Raw genomic sequence first — 22,347 nt, forward strand, 5'->3', positions numbered from 1 at the left:
GTTCAGTCAACATTGAAAGTGAACCTTTAATAAAAGAACGCTCTGCTCAATAGGTAGTTTACCATGGCAATGAGAAAACGATTCTTAGCCTATCATAAACTACCATTACTTCTCCCTTTCCAATAAAAGGTATAGCCTAGTTGATTGTACACAATGAGATAAATATTACTACATACTACAAAACCTTTTGAGTAGTGCCAGTGGGGTGAAAAGGGGTCTTCAGCACCGCGGACAGCGGTTCAAGACAGACAGACGTATCAAAGACAGCAGATTTTCCACTCTCCCGGTTTTCGCTTCCCAGTCAGGAGTGCGACAGGAGAAACAGCTTCAGCCAATCACCAGCTTGATAATGTGCCCTGTTCTTACTTTTTTGATTAGGCAGTTCTCATCTCTTTAGGCCAGGGGTTCTCAACCCTGGTCCTCAGGGACCCCCTGTCCTGCATGTTTTAGCTCCAACTTGGCTCCAACACACCTGATTCATATGCATGTTTGTTACCAGGCTTCTACAGAGCTAGATAATGAGCCATTTATTCGAATCAGGTGTGTTGGAGCAGGGAAACATCTAAAACTTGCAGGACAGGGTTTCCCTGAGGACCAGGGTTGAGAACCACTGCTGTCGGCAGTTCTGTTGCATCTCTCCTTTGCAACAGTCAGACTATGTCTTCCCTCCACTCAAACTGTAGAGCCATGTTTCTGCAGCTAATGGAGAAGCGTGCCTCACAGGACTCACAACCTAGACAAAGGCCACACTATTGGTGCAGACAGATCACATTTGTTTTTCTTCCACAAATGCAACAACCTATCTATCAACAAAAGATTATCAGGTATGTTAGACAAGGTCATGCTAGTCTGATACACCTCAAAGTTTGTTTTATTAAGGCAGGCAGTCCACAAGAGGGGGATGATACTACCCCCATCTTGGTATAATTCATCTTACGCACAATGTGGTGACAGGTGGTAATGTATGACCCCAAATGAATGACAGAATTTGGTTTTACACTTGTATTTTATTTATCTATCAGTCATGTTGTTTTTAAATTACTTCCAGTAAACTGACATGCCCTCATAGATATGTATATATGTATAATATAATATGTATATAACTGTCATCACCACATAAACTGGATGCTGATTTCTTCAAATGAAAAGCCTACTTGTCACAGTGAACTTCCACTAGTTTTGCATTTTCACTTTTTTTGTAATTTCGCTCAAAAGTAAACAGTGATAGTGAAAGTAATACATTACATGTCGTAGATACATACAGTAGCTAACCCAGAGCTGTGAATGAGGCTGTATACAAACTGTCAACGTGCCATGTCACACCTGTGCCAGGTGAGTCTCTATCCAGTGTCCTGACAAAATTCATTGGTTGAGAAATGCTGCTGCCTCCTCTACATCCTGCTGCCTCTTTGCCACTTCCTGTGCCCAAGGCCTGGAGGGGCCTCCTCCTGACATTCAGGAGATCAACATGATTGTGTGAAATAAAGTCGTTTTTCATCGTTCAAATCAAATCAACAATACAAAGATCCACCTACACCTAGTTCAAACTTAGAAGATTTACCTGAAAGACAACCACAATACAATGTCAGACAATCTGTCTCTTTTCAAACTTCTCAACTTTAAAAATAATAGAAACACACACACAAATCAGAACACTAACTTCTCACACTATAAAATAGAAACCAAAATAAAACATAACAAATACAAACCCAATCAATGCTTCTTAAACCTTCTCTCACCCATTATTTCTTCATAGCTTGTTGACTATCATCATACACACAACCCAGGCACACACACATGCACAAACCCACTTGCACATCAAACAACAGTCTGGATGAAAGCAATAGGTTCAAAAGTTCTACAATCCAGGGAAGTGAACAAGAGAGACAGGCTAGAGAAAGAAAAATGATTAAAAAGGCTGGGGGGGTTAACTACTAGACAGCTGTTTTGCTGTAGCTATGATCATAGTGACTGACTAGTCATGCCTGCTCTAGTTCACATGGTTGATTAATGATGCCTAGATTACCAGGGTTGCCAATCATTTAAAAATGCACAGATTATATAGATACTTTTCCAAAGACAGAAATAACACATACATTAAGCACGTCAGCAGGAGATAGTATGGAGTTAGTGTCAATAAAGTCGGCAACATTTTCCTTTATACAGTAATTTTGAGCTAAAAGAGCAATGTGTCAATAGTGATATACTGTAGTTCTGGGTGAGGGGGTTTATCTAGAATGAGAGATAGGCAGTGCAGTGTGACGGTAGTTCTTTACTTCAGCACCTAGCGCCAGCTGAAAGGATACTCTGTGTTCTTCAGTTGGAGGTTTGTATAGGAGTCGTCTGGATTCTTTTCTCACTTGTTTTTTTTTTTGTCGTCATTTTACCACAGCTTCAAGACTCAAAACCCAAAAGACAAACGGTAAATTAAAGTGACATCGAAACTCTGGAAAACCAAAAACCTCTCTTTGGTCACAAAAAGGTTACAAGAAAACAGAGATACATTATGAGAAAATAAAACCAAGCAGGGAAAACACTGCAAAAAAAACTGTCTCTGATTGTTGGGCATCTGTAACTAAAACAGGAAGACTGTGGTAGGGGTGAAGTGCCAAGGTGCATTCTGGGATTGCATGTGCTTGATGCATAGGATTGGTGGAAACGTGTCTGCTGGGGCGTCAGGGGCGAGACGAGAAGTTGGGGCTGAGAGCTGAAAGCCTGTTAATCCTCCTCCTCCTCACCCTCTTCTTTGCAGTAGCTATGGATGAGCTGATGGAGGTGCTGCTGAAGGTCACAAGGTCGTGAACCCTCTTGAACATCATCCAGGCGCTCCAGGAGGACCTGGCTTCGCCCAGCTCCCCTCACTACTGTCCGCCTCTGGGTGCGCCCCTTACGCATCCGAGCCCTGGGATGGGGTTGTGACAAAGAACCAAAGGAGAAAGAATTCAAAAGATAAAAGGGTGAAAAAGTGTGGGGGGAAAAAAGTGAAAAAAAGAGAAAAATGTATTACAGACGGATTCAAGATTATACAAATCCAAACCAGAAACAACGGAGCATAAAGACCAAGCAGGAGAAAAGACAAATGTCTCCATCAGAGGCAAGAAATTGTTAGCAGGAAGTAGAAATGAACAAAGATTCAACTTTTCAACACAGACATGCATTTGAAACCCGATATTCGATATACATGGTTGCTTTCATCCCTAGCCCTGAGGCTCCTACAGGTCTGACCACACAACTCCGACTCGAGATGGAGATTAATCAATACTCACACTCAGAGACAACTAAGACAACAGACACACTCACACATATGAAATGCACTCCTTCACAGAAATCATCACAACAAACCTCCTGATTACAGAGCCGTCCTCATTGACAATCTCCCTTTCCACCACATTGGGGAGCTGCGCTCTGCTTAATCCCCCTATGTAGCCCAAAGCCTGAGGCAGTGGGCGGAGATGAGGGGGAATAGAGAACAGGTTCTCACATCGAAAGACAACACCTGTGGAGTAAAGCCAGTTTGGGGAAAGGGGGGTGATGAATGGATTGGTCGGCAGATTTACTCACCATTGAGAAGTCCTCACGGGCCGAGGGAAGGTCGGAGGTCAGTGAGGGGTCACCATGGTGAGTCTCCCTTCTCTCGCCTTCCACCACGGATGTCTGCTCGACCCGGCTGACCTTATGACCTCCAAGAAGCTCCTTCCCGGACCCTGGCACCCCGTCAGTGAAGGTCACCTGGAGAAGAAGAGGAAAAGACGTTTGAAAGAGTAGGGTTTGTGTTTTGTTCCAACAAAAGAGAGGCCGGGTCGATGTTATGTTCGTGATGACACCAACACGACGCGCGCACCTCTGTGTGATCTCCTTCGCTCCTGAGCACAGTCCTCTTCATTACCCTGGAGTAGCTGTCTCCCTCCGCTACGCTGACAGACCCCTGGGGAGATCCCTCCACTGTCACCTCTTCTCGCTCCATGCCGTCTGCAGACACACACTTACGAATGATCTTCCTCGTCACCTGGAAGGGTTAAAGGTCACAGGATGGGAGGTTGTGAAAAAGAGTACATTCACAGTCAGGAGTCGTTTGAATGTATTTCTGTGTCACAGTTCAGAAACGCCATATTAATAAGATATCTTCTCCCCAGACATAGGCCCAGACAGCAGTGAAATCAAGCACCCGTGATGCGATACGACAGACAGGAGTGGCTTCAAGCCTGTGGGCAGCCAATGAGTGACCCACAGCCCACCCAGTATGTGGCTCACCAGCTACAACAAGGACAGGCAGCCTGGGTCTTAACCACCAATATTTTACCTTCTTCACCACCATGTGTCCATGTTCATCTGTGTAATGTTCTTCAGTGACCGTCTGAGGGGGAAGATCTGGCATCTCATCTGCCTGTTGAAGGCCAGAGATACACGATCAGCTCTCAACATAACCCAGTATTTGCTCTTTTAGAAAGCGATATTTGAGGAATAAGGTGTAACAATGTAAGTCCATTCTCAGAGGCGGGAGTGGGAGAAGCTCGGCACACAGCAAAACGTAAAGTAATACAAAGGCTCTCAGACACACTGAACACAGGGTGGCTCTTCGCTAAAGCTATTTTGGAAAACAAGCAAATTCGAGCCAGTTCATTTCACAGTTTAATCCTTTGGACAATTCTCCCTCCATCTCACCAGACGCCATGGAAGAAGCCCTCATGCTGTTAGCAACAATCACCACCAATAAACAAGTTATGACATTCAACACAAACCATCTGGAAACCCCAAACCAAGGGCACAACACACTACGACCTGAATACCTCCATTTTCTGACGACGATTGTACCTTAATTATCACTTTTCTCCGTACTACTCTGGTTGTCAGAAAATCTTCATCTGAACTCTCTGAGGTCGCACCAATATCCGCAGCCATCTCCTGGAAAGATCCGGCAACACAGATATATTGTAGATCGTGAAATTAAATTATTTTTCGTTTTGGGCACGGAAAGGTATGGTGATAGCCATTGATGTTATGCTGTTTGTTTTGTGGTTCTGTTGCTTAGTGAATTAAAATCAATCCTTAGAAGTTAGTTTTTTAATACTGAAGTACAAAACATCCCAAGAAGATAAGCTTTAGAAAAATGTATGTGGCATGCAAGCTGTTAAAAAGCTGATGTACTTTAAACAGTACAGTTATGGTCTCATAATTCTTGAAAATTGAAAGTACAATGGACAGTGTTGGGGTTGTAAATCATCAAACTAAGCATGGATGATTAAATCATTAGGAGGCAATAAACAAGCTGTAAAGGATCAGCAGTATTAGCATTGTCAAGAAAAGAGCAAATGGCATCTCCTCAAAACATGCTGGATCTGAATCAAGTCAAAACAAATGTGGATAAAAGGATTTTAGATCCCATCCCTGTAGCCTTGCAGTTCAGGCAGTCATTCCCTTCTGAAGCAGGGGACCGAGGTTAGCGCAGCTCTGGGTTTCACAAGCCTTGTAGGATTCAGACATGACTTATCTTACCCTCCACATAGAATCCTCTTCATCACAAAATGGTGTCTGTCCCACAGGAAGCTCCTGAGACGCTTCAAAGAAAGACTCCTCTGTGTGGGACGGTTCCTGGGTGACTTTGCTTGGTTCATCTGGAGGTTCTTGGACATCTTCAAAGTCCTCACTCCCGGAGGACAGTAGGGCGCCACACTCTGGCCTGCCGAGTGAAAAGCGGACAGTCCCTTTGGGGTGTTTTCGGTCTTGGCCACAAAGACGGCCTTGCTGGCTGCCTGCCTGGGTTAGATTAGATCGCTTCTTAGGTTCATCCGGCTCATTCTCTGAGAAGTCTGAAAAGGCCTGTTTGCAGTCAAAGTAAGAGTCGGTATCCGAGTCTTCTTTGTGCATACTACCTTGCACAATGTCAACATACATTGGAGGCTTAGGTTTGTGTTGATTGGAGGGTGAGGCGTATGCCTCATTGTATTTGGGTGAAACACTGAGCTCCACAGGGTGCTCTTCATCCTGGGTTGATAAAGTCTGCACTCCAGGTTGGGCTGAACTGGACTGAGTGGAAGGGGGGTCCGTGTCCACTGGGGTCGTTGAATCACTAGATGTCCACTCTGAGTTGACTATAACCTTGATTTCCTTTGATGAAGTATTATCACAAGTAGGACTTGAAAACTGAGTCAATTCCTCAAAGTTGAAAAGTCGGTAGTCTGTGACTGCCTCTGCAGTAACTGAGACAGGCTTGGGGAAAGGTTCTTGATACTGGTTGGTCTCGGGTGAAGTCTTATTTCTAAGAATTGAAAGTTCTTGGGTTCTCTGTGTGGAATTATAACTTCCGACATTGGTTTGTTCATCAGTTGAATCCTCAACTTCATTAAATACTTGACATTGCTCAATGTTACTCTTTTCATCTGATACTGGTTTGATATATTCATCTTCAAATACTTCATGCTTGTGTTCAGGGACTGTAAATTCATCTGTAGCTGAAGAATCAGTCAAAAGATCTGAAGATGCGTCACCGGTAGGTACATCATGTCTGAGAGTCTGGAACTCTTGAGTCTGAACGCTGAATTCTGAACACATTTCTTGAGCCTCACACCACTTTTCAAAAGATTCTGGAATTCTATCTGATTTAGAATTAATTGTCGTGTTAGTACTGGAACCGCTTATATCACAACTTACTGCTCTGTGAGTGAGCATAGAGGCCAAAGGACTCAAATCACTGAAATAAACAGGATGAGCCAAGACTTGAGTTGGTTCTGTTGAGGTTTTTATCAGATCTGGATTTATTCTGAAAACGTGAGGTTCAGCTGGATGAGTTTGGGATGGATCTCCTAATGTCAACAGTTCTGCCTCGGTTGGTGTTTCTGCAAGATCTATGGAGGCTTTTTCATCCTCACAGAACTGTCTGTCATCTTCTGGGGAGAGGTCCTTAAACTCAAGATAAGGTTGTAGAATTTCTGGACTGTCCTCACTGGATTCTGAGGCCAGTGGGTCTATGGGCAACAGTATCTCTGGTCTAAATTTTGACCTCATGTCTTCAAGTTCTGACAAAAGCTGGTCAAGTTTAGGGGATACAGACTCAGATGTTTGAAGATCCTCTCCCAGATCTGAGCTGTCCTGGCACATATGACTGAGTAGATCAGGTATAACAGGGGTGTGTGATGGTGATGAAGAGGTGGAGGAGTCTCTGCTCTGTTTAGATGGTTTTCTATGTCCTTCCTGTGATAAACTGCTACCCTCAACAGTTATAGGAGAAGGCTCCTGACTAAAATCACGTAGTTCTGGAGTTTCTAATGGGAGAATGTTCCTTGGTTTCAGAGACATAGATGGAATTTCATCTGTTGTACTGTGTTCTAAAACCACATGTTCATGTTCTGAAGACTCTGACAGGTCGTTCATTGGATAATCTGTGGGGACCTGAATGGAAATGATGAAATGGAATGGAAAACAAATGAGATGGAAACACTGATGAATGACTCATATCAATTCAGAATAGTACATACAAATCAGCCATGAAGTGCACTTTAATAGCCTCATACAGACCAATGTAGCCAATCTCCACATTCAAAAATGCCAATCATGTTTTAATGATAAGCAACTATTAATACCATAAACAAAGGACTTTCAGTCAGAGTGAGCAAACCAGCACAACTATGTATAAAAACGTTGTATATTGATCGCAAAATGCAGTAGATTTAATCTTCTATCAAAACCCAAGGCTTCTCCCTAAATATTGCAAAACTACAAACATAGCACAACAAAAATCATAAAGCACACATTCATGGTCTCTTATGATTTCTAACCAGTCACACAATGTGATAAGCAGCAAGTCTATGGTGTTGAGACCCAAGAAGATCTCTTACTATTTCCAATTAGTTTCTAAGCCAACTGGTCAATCCTGTTTGAAAGCAAACATGCCACTGCATGTCAGTCTTCTAGAGCTACTGCGATATTAGTAAAAGCCGGAGTGTAAAGATCTAGGCAATGCTTACTCACTGCACATTGGCGTCCACACTCTTTTCCAAAAGCATCATAGCATTCTCTGCCAAACAAAAGCTCCTGTGGTCTTACCGACAACAGGGACACTCTGCTGTTCTTCTCTCTCATCATCACTCTTGCCAGGTCTTTGTTGTTGGTATATTGCTCAATGGCCGGTTTAACTTCCGGGTGTATCCACTTCAAAATAACACGACTCCTTCTTGAGTCCTTAGATAGGGTACTTGTTTGGTGTTGTTCAGGGAAAGCCTCCTCCAGCCACACAGCCTGAGATCCCTCATGGTGTTTGTCAGATGGCACATGACTTAACTCAGAGGACGACTGGTTGATTCTGTGAGATGTCATCTGTTCTACATCATTGCAGGGTTTACTGGTGCTGTGTGGGGAGGAGGCTCTACAAAAAAACTGGTCTACGATTCTGTGGGTTTGGCAACAAGTGTGGAAGTAAAAAGTAAACGGGGCGTCCTTTGATTTGGTATTGGGTCTCCGGTGTTCTGATTTGACATCAGGCCTCCAGTCATATTCTAAAAAATCTTGTTTTGAATGTAAAGTAGGAGACTGTTTCTCGTTATGTGGATTTGAAGCACTCTCTGTGTTTGACCAGATAGAATCAGCTGAACAGGGTCGGACCTCGCTAAACACATCCTCCAGACAAGACTCCTCCCAGTCTGTTTCTGACATCACAGATTCAAGCGGAGAACTTCTCCATGCTGTTGTCATGGTAAACATAGAGAGAGCAGGTGCAAATTGGGGAACTGGTGAGTCTGGAGAGAGAGGCCGACACTCACACAGCGATGTCATGGATTCGGGGGAAGATGGCCTTAATTCAGAAAAACAGTATTCAAGGAATGAAAGAGAGTAGTCATTCTCTGACGTTAGTGAATCAGGTGAGAATGGTCTGAATATGGTTGGGATATCATCACAATCTTCATCTTCACCCTTGGATATAAATGTCTCTGGTGAATCTGCTCTGTTCTCAGTAAACACAGCATCAAAGTTTAAACCAGGGAACTCATGGTCGGAAGCTACTGACTCTGGTGATGAAGATGTACTGTGTGTGAAGAATAAGTAATAATCACAACACTGAGTTTCAAACTGGGGAACTGGTGAGTCTGGAGTGAGAGGTTGGTACTCATCTAATGATCTCACTGAATCTGGGGAACATGTCATATTCTCTGAGAACCATGGCTCAAACAACAATATATCATCATCTGAAGTTATTGATTCTGGTGACAATGGTCTGTGTTTGGGAGACTTTCTTTCTAAAACACTTTTGGTGGATGTGATAGATTCTGGTGATTCTGGTCGTTGCTCAGTCACCAATTCCTCCAGACGCACATCTGAATATTCTAGGTCTGAAATGACTGATTCAGGTGAGGATACTCGATTGCCTGTAAATGACAGATAATAATGACAACATTCAGATCTGAACTGGGGTACGGGAGAGTCAGGCGAGAGGAGTCTATACTCATCAAGTGATGCCACCGAGTCAGGTGAAGAAGGCCTCATGTCAGTGAACAGGTGGTTGAGATGTAAAAGGTTTTTATCATTGTCTGAATCGAAAGATTCAGGGGAGAGAGGTTGGTACTCAGGCAGGGGAGATAGTTGGACAAACTCCCATTCAAACAAGACAGGGGAAGGGCTCCTGATTTCTGCCATCACAGGTAAGAAGGAGTCAAGTACATCCTCAGAATCTATAATTGTCTTATTAGCTTTAAAGTCTGTCAGCGATGAATCATCTCCTATTTTCTCATCAAATGGATCCTCAGACTCAGTCTGTGGTGATTCTATCACCTCTGTCTCATTAAGAATTACTATTTCCGAATCAGACATTGTATCAAGCTTTGGTTCCACATCAATATCTGTTCTGGCTTTATTTAAAGTTTCCCTCTGAATGTCAACAGCTCTTCTAGCCCCCTGCCTTCCTCCTCCTGTGCATTCAAATACACCTGTCTTACTCTTGTACGTTTCTCCTTTGTATAGTGGATCGTTCATATGAGCCATTAACTTGCATTGAACGGCCTTGTAAACCAGGGTATATTCTGTAGTCAATGTCCTACCTTTATAAACATCACACATGACCTGTGAAGGGGGAGTGGCATCTGCCTGCTGTTCAGTTAGAAGTTTTTCTGAAAGACCAACATCCTCAGGTGCTGTAAATCTACTGTCAGACAGTTCTATATTAACTTGGGATAATGGTATGACATTCTCATGTGGACAGGTTGTTTCAGTAATATTAGTGTCCGTCATTTGAGTTTTTAGTTTTTGACTGGACTGATTTTGTGGCGCTTCTAAAGCACCTGCAATGTCTTCACTATCTGACCAGATAGAATCAGCTGAACAGGGTCGGACCTCGCTAAACACATCCTCCAGACAGGACTCCTCCCAGTCTGTTTCTGACATCACAGATTCAAGCGGAGAACTTCTCCATGCTGTTGTCATGGTAAACATAGAGAGAGCAGGTGCAAATTGGGGAACTGGTGAGTCTGGAGAGAGAGGCCGACACTCACACAGCGATGTCATGGATTCGGGGGAAGATGGCCTTAATTCAGAAAACCAGTATTCAAGGAATGAAAGAGAGTAGTCATTCTCTGACGTTAGTGAATCAGGTGAGAATGGTCTGAATATGGTTGGGATATCATCACAATCTTCATCTTCACCCTTGGATATAAATGTCTCTGGTGAATCTGCTCTGTTCTCAGTAAACACAGCATCAAAGTTTAAACCAGAGAACTCGTGGTCGGAACCTACTGACTCTGGTGATGAAGATGTACTGTGTGTGAAGAATAAGTAATAATCACAACACTGAGTTTCAAACTGGGGAACTGGTGAGTCTGGAGTGAGAGGTTGGTACTCATCTAATGATCTCACTGAATCTGGGGAACATGTCATATTCTCTGAGAACCATGGCTCAAACAACAATATATCATCATCTGAAGTTATTGATTCTGGTGACAATGGTCTGTGTTTGGGAGACTTTCTTTCTAAAACACTTTTGGTGGATGTGATAGATTCTGGTGATTCTGGTCGTTGCTCAGTCACCAATTCCTCCAGACGCACATCTGAATATTTTAGGTCTGAAATGACTGATTCAGGTGAGGATACTCGATTGCCTGTAAATGACAGATAATAATGACAAAATTCAGATCTGAACTGGGGTACGGGAGAGTCAGGCGAGAGGAGTCTATACTCATCAAGTGATGCCACCGAGTCAGGTGAAGAAGGCCTCATGTCAGTGAACAGGTGGTTGAGATGTAAAAGGTTTTCATCATTGTCTGAATCGAAAGATTCAGGGGAGAGAGGTTGGTACTCAGGCAGGGGAGATAGTTGGACAAACTCCCATTCAAACAAGACAGGGGAAGGGCTCCTGATTTCTGCCATCACAGGTAAGAAGGAGTCAAGTACATCCTCAGAATCTATAATTGTCTTATTAGTTTTAAAGTCTGTCAGCGATGAATCATCTCCTATTTTCTCATCAAATGGATCCTCAGACTCAGTCTGTGGTGATTCTATCACCTCCGTCTCATTTAGAATTACTATTTCCGAATCAGACATTGTATCAAGCCTTGGCTCTTCATAAATATCTGTTCTGGCTTTATTTAAAGTTTCCCTCTGAATGTCAACAGCTTTTCTAGCCCCCTGCCTTCCTCCTCCTGTGCATTTAAATACACCTGTCTTACTCTTGTACGTTTCTCCTTTGTAAAGTGGATCGTTCATATGAGCCATTAACTTGCATTGAACGGCCTTGTAAACCAGGGTATATTCTGTAGTCAATGTCCTACCTTTATAAACATCACACATGACCTGTGAAGGGGGAGTGGCATCTGCCTGCTGTTCAGTTAGAAGTTTTTCTGAAAGACCAACATCCTCAGGTGCTGTAAATCTACTGTCAGACAGTTCTATATTAACTTGGGATAATGGTATGACATTCTCATGTGGACAGGTTGTTTCAGTAATATTAGTGTCCGTCATTTGAGTTTTTAGTTTTTGACTGGACTGATTTTGTGGCGCTTCTAAAGCACCTGCAATGTCTTCACTATCTGACCAGATAGAATCAGCTGAACAGGGTCGGACCTCGCTAAACACATCCTCCAGACAGGACTCCTCCCAGTCTGTTTCTGACATCACAGATTCAAGCGGAGAACTTCTCCATGCTGTTGTCATGGTAAACATAGAGAGAGCAGGTGCAAATTGGGGAACTGGTGAGTCTGGAGAGAGAGGCCGACACTCACACAGCGATGTCATGGATTCGGGGGAAGATGGCCTTAATTCAGAAAACCAGTATTCAAGGAATGAAAGAGAGTAGTCATTCTCTGACGTTAGTGAATCAGGTGAGAATGGTCTGAATATGGTTGGGATATCATCACAATCTTCATCTTCACCCTTGGATATAAATGTCTCTGGTGAATCTGCTCTGTTCTCAGTAAACACAGCATCAAAGTTTAAACCAGAGAACTCGTGGTCGGAACCTACTGACTCTGGTGATGAAGATGTACTGTGTGTGAAGAATAAGTAATAATCACAACACTGAGTTTCAAACTGGGGAACTGGTGAGTCTGGAGTGAGAGGTTGGTACTCATCTAATGATCTCACTGAATCTGGGGAACATGTCATATTCTCTGAGAACCATGGCTCAAACAACAATATATCATCATCTGAAGTTATTGATTCTGGTGACAATGGTCTGTGTTTGGGAGACTTTCTTTCTAAAACACTTTTGGTGGATGTGATAGATTCTGGTGATTCTGGTCGTTGCTCAGTCACCAATTCCTCCAGACGCACATCTGAATATTCTAGGTCTGAAATGACTGATTCAGGTGAGGATACTCGATTGCCTGTAAATGACAGATAATAATGACAACATTCAGATCTGAACTGGGGTACGGGAGAGTCAGGCGAGAGGAGTCTATACTCATCAAGTGATGCCACCGAGTCAGGTGAAGAAGGCCTCATGTCAGTGAACAGGTGGTTGAGATGTAAAAGGTTTTCATCATTGTCTGAATCGAAAGATTCAGGGGAGAGAGGTTGGTACTCAGGCAGGGGAGATAGTTGGACAAACTCCCATTCAAACAAGACAGGGGAAGGGCTCCTGATTTCTGCCATCACAGGTAAGGAGGAGTCAAGTACATCCTCAGAATCTATAATTGTCTTATTAGCTTTAAAGTCTGTCAGCGATGAATCATCTCCTATTTTCTCATCAAATGGATCCTCAGACTCAGTCTGTGGTGATTCTATCACCTCTGTCTCATTAAGAATTACTATTTCCGAATCAGACATTGTATCAAGCTTTGGTTCCACATCAATATCTGTTCTGGCTTTATTTAAAGTTTCCCTCTGAATGTCAACAGCTCTTCTAGCCCCCTGCCTTCCTCCTCCTGTGCATTCAAATACACCTGTCTTACTCTTGTACGTTTCTCCTTTGTATAGTGGATCGTTCATATGAGCCATTAACTTGCATTGAACGGCCTTGTAAACCAGGGTATATTCTGTAGTCAATGTCCTACCTTTATAAACATCACACATGACCTGTGAAGGGGGAGTGGCATCTGCCTGCTGTTCAGTTAGAAGTTTTTCTGAAAGACCAACATCCTCAGGTGCTGTAAATCTACTGTCAGACAGTTCTATATTAACTTGGGATAATGGTATGACATTCTCATGTGGACAGGTTGTTTCAGTAATATTAGTGTCCGTCATTTGAGTTTTTAGTTTTTGACTGGACTGATTTTGTGGCGCTTCTAAAGCACCTGCAATGTCTTCACTATCTGACCAGATAGAATCAGCTGAACAGGGTCGGACCTCGCTAAACACATCCTCCAGACAGGACTCCTCCCAGTCTGTTTCTGACATCACAGATTCAAGCGGAGAACTTCTCCATGCTGTTGTCATGGTAAACATAGAGAGAGCAGGTGCAAATTGGGGAACTGGTGAGTCTGGAGAGAGAGGCCGACACTCACACAGCGATGTCATGGATTCGGGGGAAGATGGCCTTAATTCAGAAAACCAGTATTCAAGGAATGAAAGAGAGTAGTCATTCTCTGACGTTAGTGAATCAGGTGAGAATGGTCTGAATATGGTTGGGATATCATCACAATCTTCATCTTCACCCTTGGATATAAATGTCTCTGGTGAATCTGCTCTGTTCTCAGTAAACACAGCATCAAAGTTTAAACCAGAGAACTCGTGGTCGGAACCTACTGACTCTGGTGATGAAGATGTACTGTGTGTGAAGAATAAGTAATAATCACAACACTGAGTTTCAAACTGGGGAACTGGTGAGTCTGGAGTGAGAGGTTGGTACTCATCTAATGATCTCACTGAATCTGGGGAACATGTCATATTCTCTGAGAACCATGGCTCAAACAACAATATATCATCATCTGAAGTTATTGATTCTGGTGACAATGGTCTGTGTTTGGGAGACTTTCTTTCTAAAACACTTTTGGTGGATGTGATAGATTCTGGTGATTCTGGTCGTTGCTCAGTCACCAATTCCTCCAGACGCACATCTGAATATTCTAGGTCTGAAATGACTGATTCAGGTGAGGATACTCGATTGCCTGTAAATGACAGATAATAATGACAACATTCAGATCTGAACTGGGGTACGGGAGAGTCAGGCGAGAGGAGTCTATACTCATCAAGTGATGCCACCGAGTCAGGTGAAGAAGGCCTCATGTCAGTGAACAGGTGGTTGAGATGTAAAAGGTTTTCATCATTGTCTGAATCGAAAGATTCAGGGGAGAGAGGTTGGTACTCAGGCAGGGGAGATAGTTGGACAAACTCCCATTCAAACAAGACAGGGGAAGGGCTCCTGATTTCTGCCATCACAGGTAAGGAGGAGTCAAGTACATCCTCAGAATCTATAATTGTCTTATTAGCTTTAAAGTCTGTCAGCGATGAATCATCTCCTATTTTCTCATCAAATGGATCCTCAGACTCAGTCTGTGGTGATTCTATCACCTCTGTCTCATTAAGAATTACTATTTCCGAATCAGACATTGTATCAAGCTTTGGTTCCACATCAATATCTGTTCTGGCTTTATTTAAAGTTTCCCTCTGAATGTCAACAGCTCTTCTAGCCCCCTGCCTTCCTCCTCCTGTGCATTCAAATACACCTGTCTTACTCTTGTACGTTTCTCCTTTGTATAGTGGATCGTTCATATGAGCCATTAACTTGCATTGAACGGCCTTGTAAACCAGGGTATATTCTGTAGTCAATGTCCTACCTTTATAAACATCACACATGACCTGTGAAGGGGGAGTGGCATCTGCCTGCTGTTCAGTTAGAAGTTTTTCTGAAAGACCAACATCCTCAGGTGCTGTAAATCTACTGTCAGACAGTTCTATATTAACTTGGGATAATGGTATGACATTCTCATGTGGACAGGTTGTTTCAGTAATATTAGTGTCCGTCATTTGAGTTTTTAGTTTTTGACTGGACTGATTTTGTGGCGCTTCTAAAGCACCTGCAATGTCTTCACTATCTGACCAGATAGAATCAGCTGAACAGGGTCGGACCTCGCTAAACACATCCTCCAGACAGGACTCCTCCCAGTCTGTTTCTGACATCACAGATTCAAGCGGAGAACTTCTCCATGCTGTTGTCATGGTAAACATAGAGAGAGCAGGTGCAAATTGGGGAACTGGTGAGTCTGGAGAGAGAGGCCGACACTCACACAGCGATGTCATGGATTCGGGGGAAGATGGCCTTAATTCAGAAAACCAGTATTCAAGGAATGAAAGAGAGTAGTCATTCTCTGACGTTAGTGAATCAGGTGAGAATGGTCTGAATATGGTTGGGATATCATCACAATCTTCATCTTCACCCTTGGAAATAAATGTCTCTGGTGAATCTGCTCTGTTCTCAGTAAACACAGCATCAAAGTTTAAACCAGGGAACTCATGGTCGGAAGCTACTGACTCTGGTGATGAAGATGTACTGTGTGTGAAGAATAAGTAATAATCACAACACTGAGTTTCAAACTGGGGAACTGGTGAGTCAGGAGAGAGGGGTTGATACTCATCTAATGATCTCACTGAATCTGGGGAACATGTTGTTGAACTGATCCAGAACTGTAGAAATGAGAAACTGTTCTCAGATGTAAATGATTCTGGTGAGAGTGGTCTGTCATTTATGTTAGCTTTGTCTATGTACAACACAGACTGACTTGTCGGCATTACTCTATCGGGGGAATCTTGTCCTTCCCCAGTGAACAATTCTTCATGGCACCATTCAAAGGACTCAATGTCAGAACTAAATGACTGAGTTAACAATTGACAACTTCCACTAAAATTCAAATAGTAGTCACAATGTTCAGATCTAAATTGAGGTGTTGGAGAATCAGGAGATAGAGGTCTATCCTCATCAAATGAGGAAAGGGATTTGATTTTTGAAATTTTCGACATGGGATGAAAATAAACTTTTGATGTTAACGATTTTGGTGAATGTAGTGTCTGAGTCATCTCCATAAAATCAGCTAAATCACTATGGGATGTATACGATTCAGGAGTGTCTGGTCTGTTTTCAGCTAATTGTTCTTTGAAACACAAATCGGAATAGTCCAGTTCTGAAGGTATTGATTCTCGCGAGTCATTAAAGGAATTAAGGGAATCCGGTCTAATCTTGACTTCAGATTTAACACTGGATCCAAAAGCAAGTCCATTCCACTCATCAAGAGAATCTTCTATTGCTGAGAATGGTGACAACTGCATGGACCAAAACTGTGTATTGCTTAAGTCAAGCTGTATATACCCTGTTTTTGTGGGACTCTTCATGAATGGGAAGACTATTTGCTCAGGTGAGGGAGGTCTATCATTGATGTCAAAAGTCTCAGATAGAGGAAGGAGAGGTTTTGCATGACTGCGTAGTCGACCTGATTCTAGTGAAACTGAGGCAGCTGCTGGAAACTCAATAATGTAGGATTCTGGTCTTTTGACAAAATGGAAGACAATTGGCTCAGGTGAGAGAGGTCTAGCATTCATGTCAAAAGCCTCTACATATTCCTCTGAATACTCAACATCTGATATCAAAGATTCTGGAGAGGATGACCTGCTTTCACAGTATGAGTCTGACCAATCTGGTGGCAGGGGTCTGAACTGAGGAACAGGGGAGTCAGGAGAGAGAGGTCTGGACTCATTAAACAAAGCTTCTGATTCGGGAGAAGATGGCCTACTCTGAAGGAAAGTATAGTCATAGTCTGAGACTGATTCTGGAGTCAGAGGTCTGTATCTCAACACGTCCCATTCAATTGATTCAACATTGTCTGATATAAATGTTTCTGGAGAATCGGGTCTATCCTCATTAAACAGGTCTTCAAAGTTCCATTCAGCAAAGTCTGAAATCGCTGACTTGGGTGATGAGGGCCTATGTCCATTAAACAATAAATAATAGTCACAATATTGATGACTTAAATTATAAGCCAATGAGGGAACAGATTCAGGAGAGGATGGTCTAGACTCTGAAAATCTTTGATATATGAATGAATAATTGCTGTCAGATGTTAATGATTCCGGGGAGAGAGGTCTGCATTTTATTAGATGTGCATCTAATGCTTCTGATTCGGGAGAAGGTGGCTGTAACTCTGAGATCCAGTGTTTTAGGAAAGAGAGGATGTATTGATTCTCTGAGGTTAGGGAATCAGGTGAGAGAGGTCCTAACATGATAGGTATTCCATAACTCTCCTCATATCCACCCTCTGACAGACACGACTCTGGTGAGTCTGGTCTGTTCTCATCAAAAAGGTCCTCAAGGTAATAACCAGAGAACTCCAGGTCTGATGACACTGACAGAGGTGACACAGGTCTGCTTCTGTTGTACAGCAGATAATAATCACAGTATTGAGGCCTGAAATGGGTAAGACTGTACCTCTCCAACGATGTGATAGAGTCAGGGGAAGACGGCCTACAAACCCACAGATCCAGGAACGAGAAGCTGTTCTGAGAAGTCAAGGATTCTGGTGCAAGAGGTCTGAAGTTCATTAGATGTGTATTTGATATTTCTGTTTGATTAAATACAGGACTAATATCTACTATTGACTCAGATGAGAACGGTACTACCAATGGAAACTCCAAAATGTTACAAGATCTTTCCAATAAGTGGAAGACCATCGGCTCAGGTGACAAAGATCTGTCATTTATGTCAAAACTGTCGAAATATTCCTCACCGTACTCAATATCGGAAATGAAAGATTCAGGTGAGGATGATCTTGTCTCCCAAAATGAGCAGCCTATCAGAGGGGCTCTAAAATGGGGAAGAGGAGAGTCAGGAGATAGCAATCTAAATTCATCAAGGGATTCAGCATTTTCAGGTGAAGAGGCTCGAGTCCCTGCAAACCACAGATCAAGGAATAAGAAACTGCTTTCCGAGGTCAATGATTCTGGGGATAGAGGTCTGTACTTTGAGCAGCACTCATCTACATACAATACTTTTCTACTTGTCTCTGAGCCATGGCTTAATATGTCATATTTCACTTCTTTGCCAAATTCTGGGCAGCTCAGACCTTGTATCTGAGGCTGTTGCCTGCCAATAATAGTCAAAGGTTCATTATGTTGATCATCAGAGAAGCAACAGTCAAGATATAGCAGAGTCCCATCAACATCTGACAAGTCAGATTCAGGCGATGATGATCTATGATCAATTTCATCTGGCTCCCCTACCTTGTCACGCATTGTAGCAGGAGATTCACAATAAGATCTCTGAATTCCAGTGGACAAACAATCCAGAAAAAAGAGTGTACCTTCAGCATCTAAGAACTCAGACTTTGGAGAATTTGGTCTATATGTCGCTAAATCACAACCAAAGATAACGGAATCTGGGGAATGTGGTCTTTCCTCAGCTAACAAGGCATCAAGGTATAAACCAGAGAACTCAAGGTCTGATGCTACTGACTCAGGGGATGAAGATCCACTTCCATTAAATGACAAATAATAATCACAACACTGAGCTCCAAACTGGGGAACAGGAGAATCAGGAGAGAGTGGTCTGTACTCATCTAATGACATGACAGATCCAGGGGATGGTGGTCTAGAGTCCGAAAACAATGGCTCCAGAGACATATGGTCAGCAAACGAGGATATGGACTCTCGTAACAGTGGTCTGTTCTTTCGTGATCCCCACACACTTGTATCAAAATATGTTTCTGATAGATATGATTGTGGGGAATATGGTCTGTTTCTCACAAACAATCCTTCCTGAGAATATTCATGGTCTGAAGTTACTGACTCAGGTGAGGAGCGAGATGAGAAAACACAGTAGTCTAATATTGGAGGTCTGAACTGAGGAATTGGAGAATCGGGAGAAAGAGGTGTGTACTCATTGAATGATGCTGTTGATTCAGGAGAGGATGGTCTGTTCTCAGGAAGCCAGTAGTTATGGAACAGCAAAGGGCCCTCATTATCAGAAATGAGACACTCAGGGTAAAGCGTTCCAGATGTCATTGCACCAATTTCAATCCAATTTTTAAATTCACAGTTTGATATGTATGAGGAGGGGGAGTCAGTTCTGTTCTGATTAAACAGTCCCTCAAAGCATGAATCTGAATATTTAATATCTGATAGCATAGAGACTGGGGCTGAACGTTGTTGTACATCGTACAAAAGAAAATAATTACACCACTGTTGTCTGAGCTGTGACTGAGGCAAGACTGATGAAAAACAAGCTTCATTGGATGAGTCAAAAGAGGAGGATCGAGAATCTGAGAACCAGGTTTGAAGGAAGGAATACTCATAGTCTGAGGAGATTGATTCTGGAGACAGGGGCCTGTATCTAAACAAATTCAATTTAATTGTTTCACTGCAGTCTGATATAAATGATTCAGGAGAATTGGGTCTGTTCGTGGCAAACAGGTCTTCTAGACAGAATTCTGCAAAGTCAATGTCTGAAATTACTGAATGAGGAGAGGAGGCCCTTTCTCCATTAAATTTTAAATAATAGTCACAATATTCATGAAATAGTGTGGGGTCATGTAATGATAAAACGGATTCTGGAGAAGATGCTCTGAAATCTGAGAACCAGTGCTCATCGAATGAGAAATTACTCTCAGACGTCAATAATTCTGGTGATAAAGGTTTCAATTTTAACAAATCCACTCGTCCTCCAAACTCACTTTCTGACTTTACTGAATCAGGGGAATCTGGTCTATTTTCAGAGAACATATCCTCAAGGCAAAAACTAATGTTAGAACCAACTGACTGAGGTGATGAAGATCTACTACCTGAAAAAGGTAAATAGTAGTTACAATACTCAGTTAAGAACTGGGGAATTGGAGACTCAGGGGAGAGAGGTTGATGTTCATCCACTGAAGCGACAGATACTGGAGAGGTCGGTCTTAACTCTGAGAACCAATGCTCTGGGAATAAAAAATCATTTTCTAAAGTTACTGACTCTGGTGATAAGGGCCTGTAATTTATTTCATCGCTTTGTGTTTTAGTCCTATACAGTGGCATGGATTCAGGTGAATCTGATTTGTTCTCAGCAAATAATTCTTCTAGGCACAAGTCTGAGTCGCTCAGGTCTGATGTCAGTGATTCTGTTGAAGAAGATCTGTGTTCAGAAAAGTAAGACTGACATTCCATAATCCATGTTCTAAACTGGGGGACCGGAGAGTCAGGGGAGAGGGTTCTGTACTCATCAAAAGAGCCAACTGACTCTGCGCTGCTCTCTCTGAATATCTCCAGACACATATCTGGATATTCTAGCTCTGAACTCACTGATTCAGGTGAGGATGATCTATGGCCTGTAAATGACAGATAATAATGACAACATTCAGATCTGAACTGGGGTATAGGAGAGTCAGGTGACAGGACTCTATACTTATCAAGTGATGCTACAGAGTCAGATGAAGAAGGCCTCATGTCACTGAACACGTAATCAAGATAGATATCAGAATCATCTACCTCAGAAGTCACAGGTGACCATGATCGATCCTCTCCATCCATCATAGTAAACTCAGCGTTTAGATGACTGTACTCAGGTACTGGGGAATCAGGGGACAGAGGTCTGTGCTCATCCACAGATTCATAGGATTCTGGTGAATTGGAGTGGTAGTCTTCAGAAAATACAGAACGGTAGTTAGGACTAAGGACACAGTCAGTATCCATAGCAACGAGGGCAGACTTATGACACTCCAGTGTTAGGGGTTCTAAGTACTCAATGATATACGTAGCACTCTTTACTGGGGACCTGGAGCCATCTGACCTTGATGTGAAAGACCTGCTGCCATCCAAGTCTATGACAGAATCAGGAGACAACACCATCTGTTCTATATGAGAGGAGTCACAAGACACTGCATTATCAGCGCTCAATGACAAAACAGACTCAGGTGAGGACATCACCCCTGGCCCTATGGGTGAAAAACCCTGCCCAGATGCAGGTGAGTTATATTTCTTGTCAGACTCCATAGATGTTAAGGTTGAAGATTGGCAGTCTGGGAGTGCTGAGTGCCAAGTTGTGCTGTGTTGGCTTATTGGCATGAAGACGTGTGATGCAAATGATTTGGGCTCAGATATATAGGATCTTTTTGCTCTGACTATGACATGATCAGTGTTTGGGTTCACAGTGTTGCAACCGAGCTTACAGGGATGATCAGTTGAGTCATGTGCTATCTGAGTAGACCCAATGGTTTGAAGCATGGATCCATGTCTAACCACCCTGCATTGAGTAACAGAAACGCTAGGCTTAGATGTAGAAAAAACCTCTTCTGGTTCATCAATGAAGTGAAGCTCAGAATCCATGTGTTCTGGATGGGAACTGATAACTCCAAACAGCTCTTTGCACTCCTGACTTTTTTCCTGCCACGACCCAAGAGGCTCAAGGCCCATCTCCACAGGAACACTAGGGACCTTTATTTCACTCTGCCCCTCTGGGCAAGAGTGCTTTGGGCCTCTATTGTCTCTGGTGAAATGGTCAGGGTCACACGTCTCTCGGGCAGGGTGGGCCGAACACATTTCCTTGAACCCACTCCAAAGTTCATTAAAGTCAGTCTCAGCCTGGTCTGACTCTGACAGGCTCAGACTAAAGTCCCTGATGGATATGGGGGATGACATCATGAGCAGGTCAGGTGACAGCCAGTACCTATCAGGGGACGTTTTGCATCTGAACTGGCGACCATCTTGGATGCTATTGTTGACGCCAGCTGGCAGGGGCCCAGTGGCACCCCCTGAGGGCTGAACTGCATTGTGGGTCCCCTGACCTGCTCTCCCCCTGTACTGGGGATCGTACACGTGAGACGCCAGACTCCACAGACGTACTTCTCTTGGGTTGGGTGGAGGACTTACTTGCTCATCTATGATGTCTTCGGCCTTTGACTCTTGTGTCATGACGTCCTCCGACGTCCACACATTGGGGTTCAGTTCCCTTAAAAAAAACAAATGAAAGGAGACAAA

General features: G+C 43.0%; 1 protein-coding gene across 1 annotated transcript in view; it reads right to left on the reverse strand.

The window, feature by feature from the left end:
- Positions 1-870: 870 nt before the first annotated feature.
- The window catches only part of ank2a (ankyrin 2a, neuronal), a 64,449-nt gene continuing 42,972 nt past the window's right edge, over positions 871-22,347 (reverse strand). Inside the window, exons 46-51 of the mRNA XM_084687010.1 lie at positions 22,240-22,318; positions 4,301-4,384; positions 3,842-4,006; positions 3,562-3,729; positions 3,343-3,434; positions 871-2,902 (exon numbers count right to left, since the gene is read on the reverse strand). Coding sequence (XP_084543136.1) covers positions 2,719-2,902; positions 3,343-3,434; positions 3,562-3,729; positions 3,842-4,006; positions 4,301-4,384; positions 22,240-22,318 — 772 coding nt within the window. The 3' untranslated portion in view covers positions 871-2,718. The remainder of the gene's footprint in view (positions 2,903-3,342; positions 3,435-3,561; positions 3,730-3,841; positions 4,007-4,300; positions 4,385-22,239; positions 22,319-22,347) is intronic.

The sequence above is a fragment of the Hypomesus nipponensis genome, chromosome 22, assembly GCF_054491055.1.
Source record: "Hypomesus nipponensis isolate SF chromosome 22, ASM5449105v1, whole genome shotgun sequence".
NCBI lineage: Eukaryota > Metazoa > Chordata > Actinopteri > Osmeriformes > Osmeridae > Hypomesus > Hypomesus nipponensis.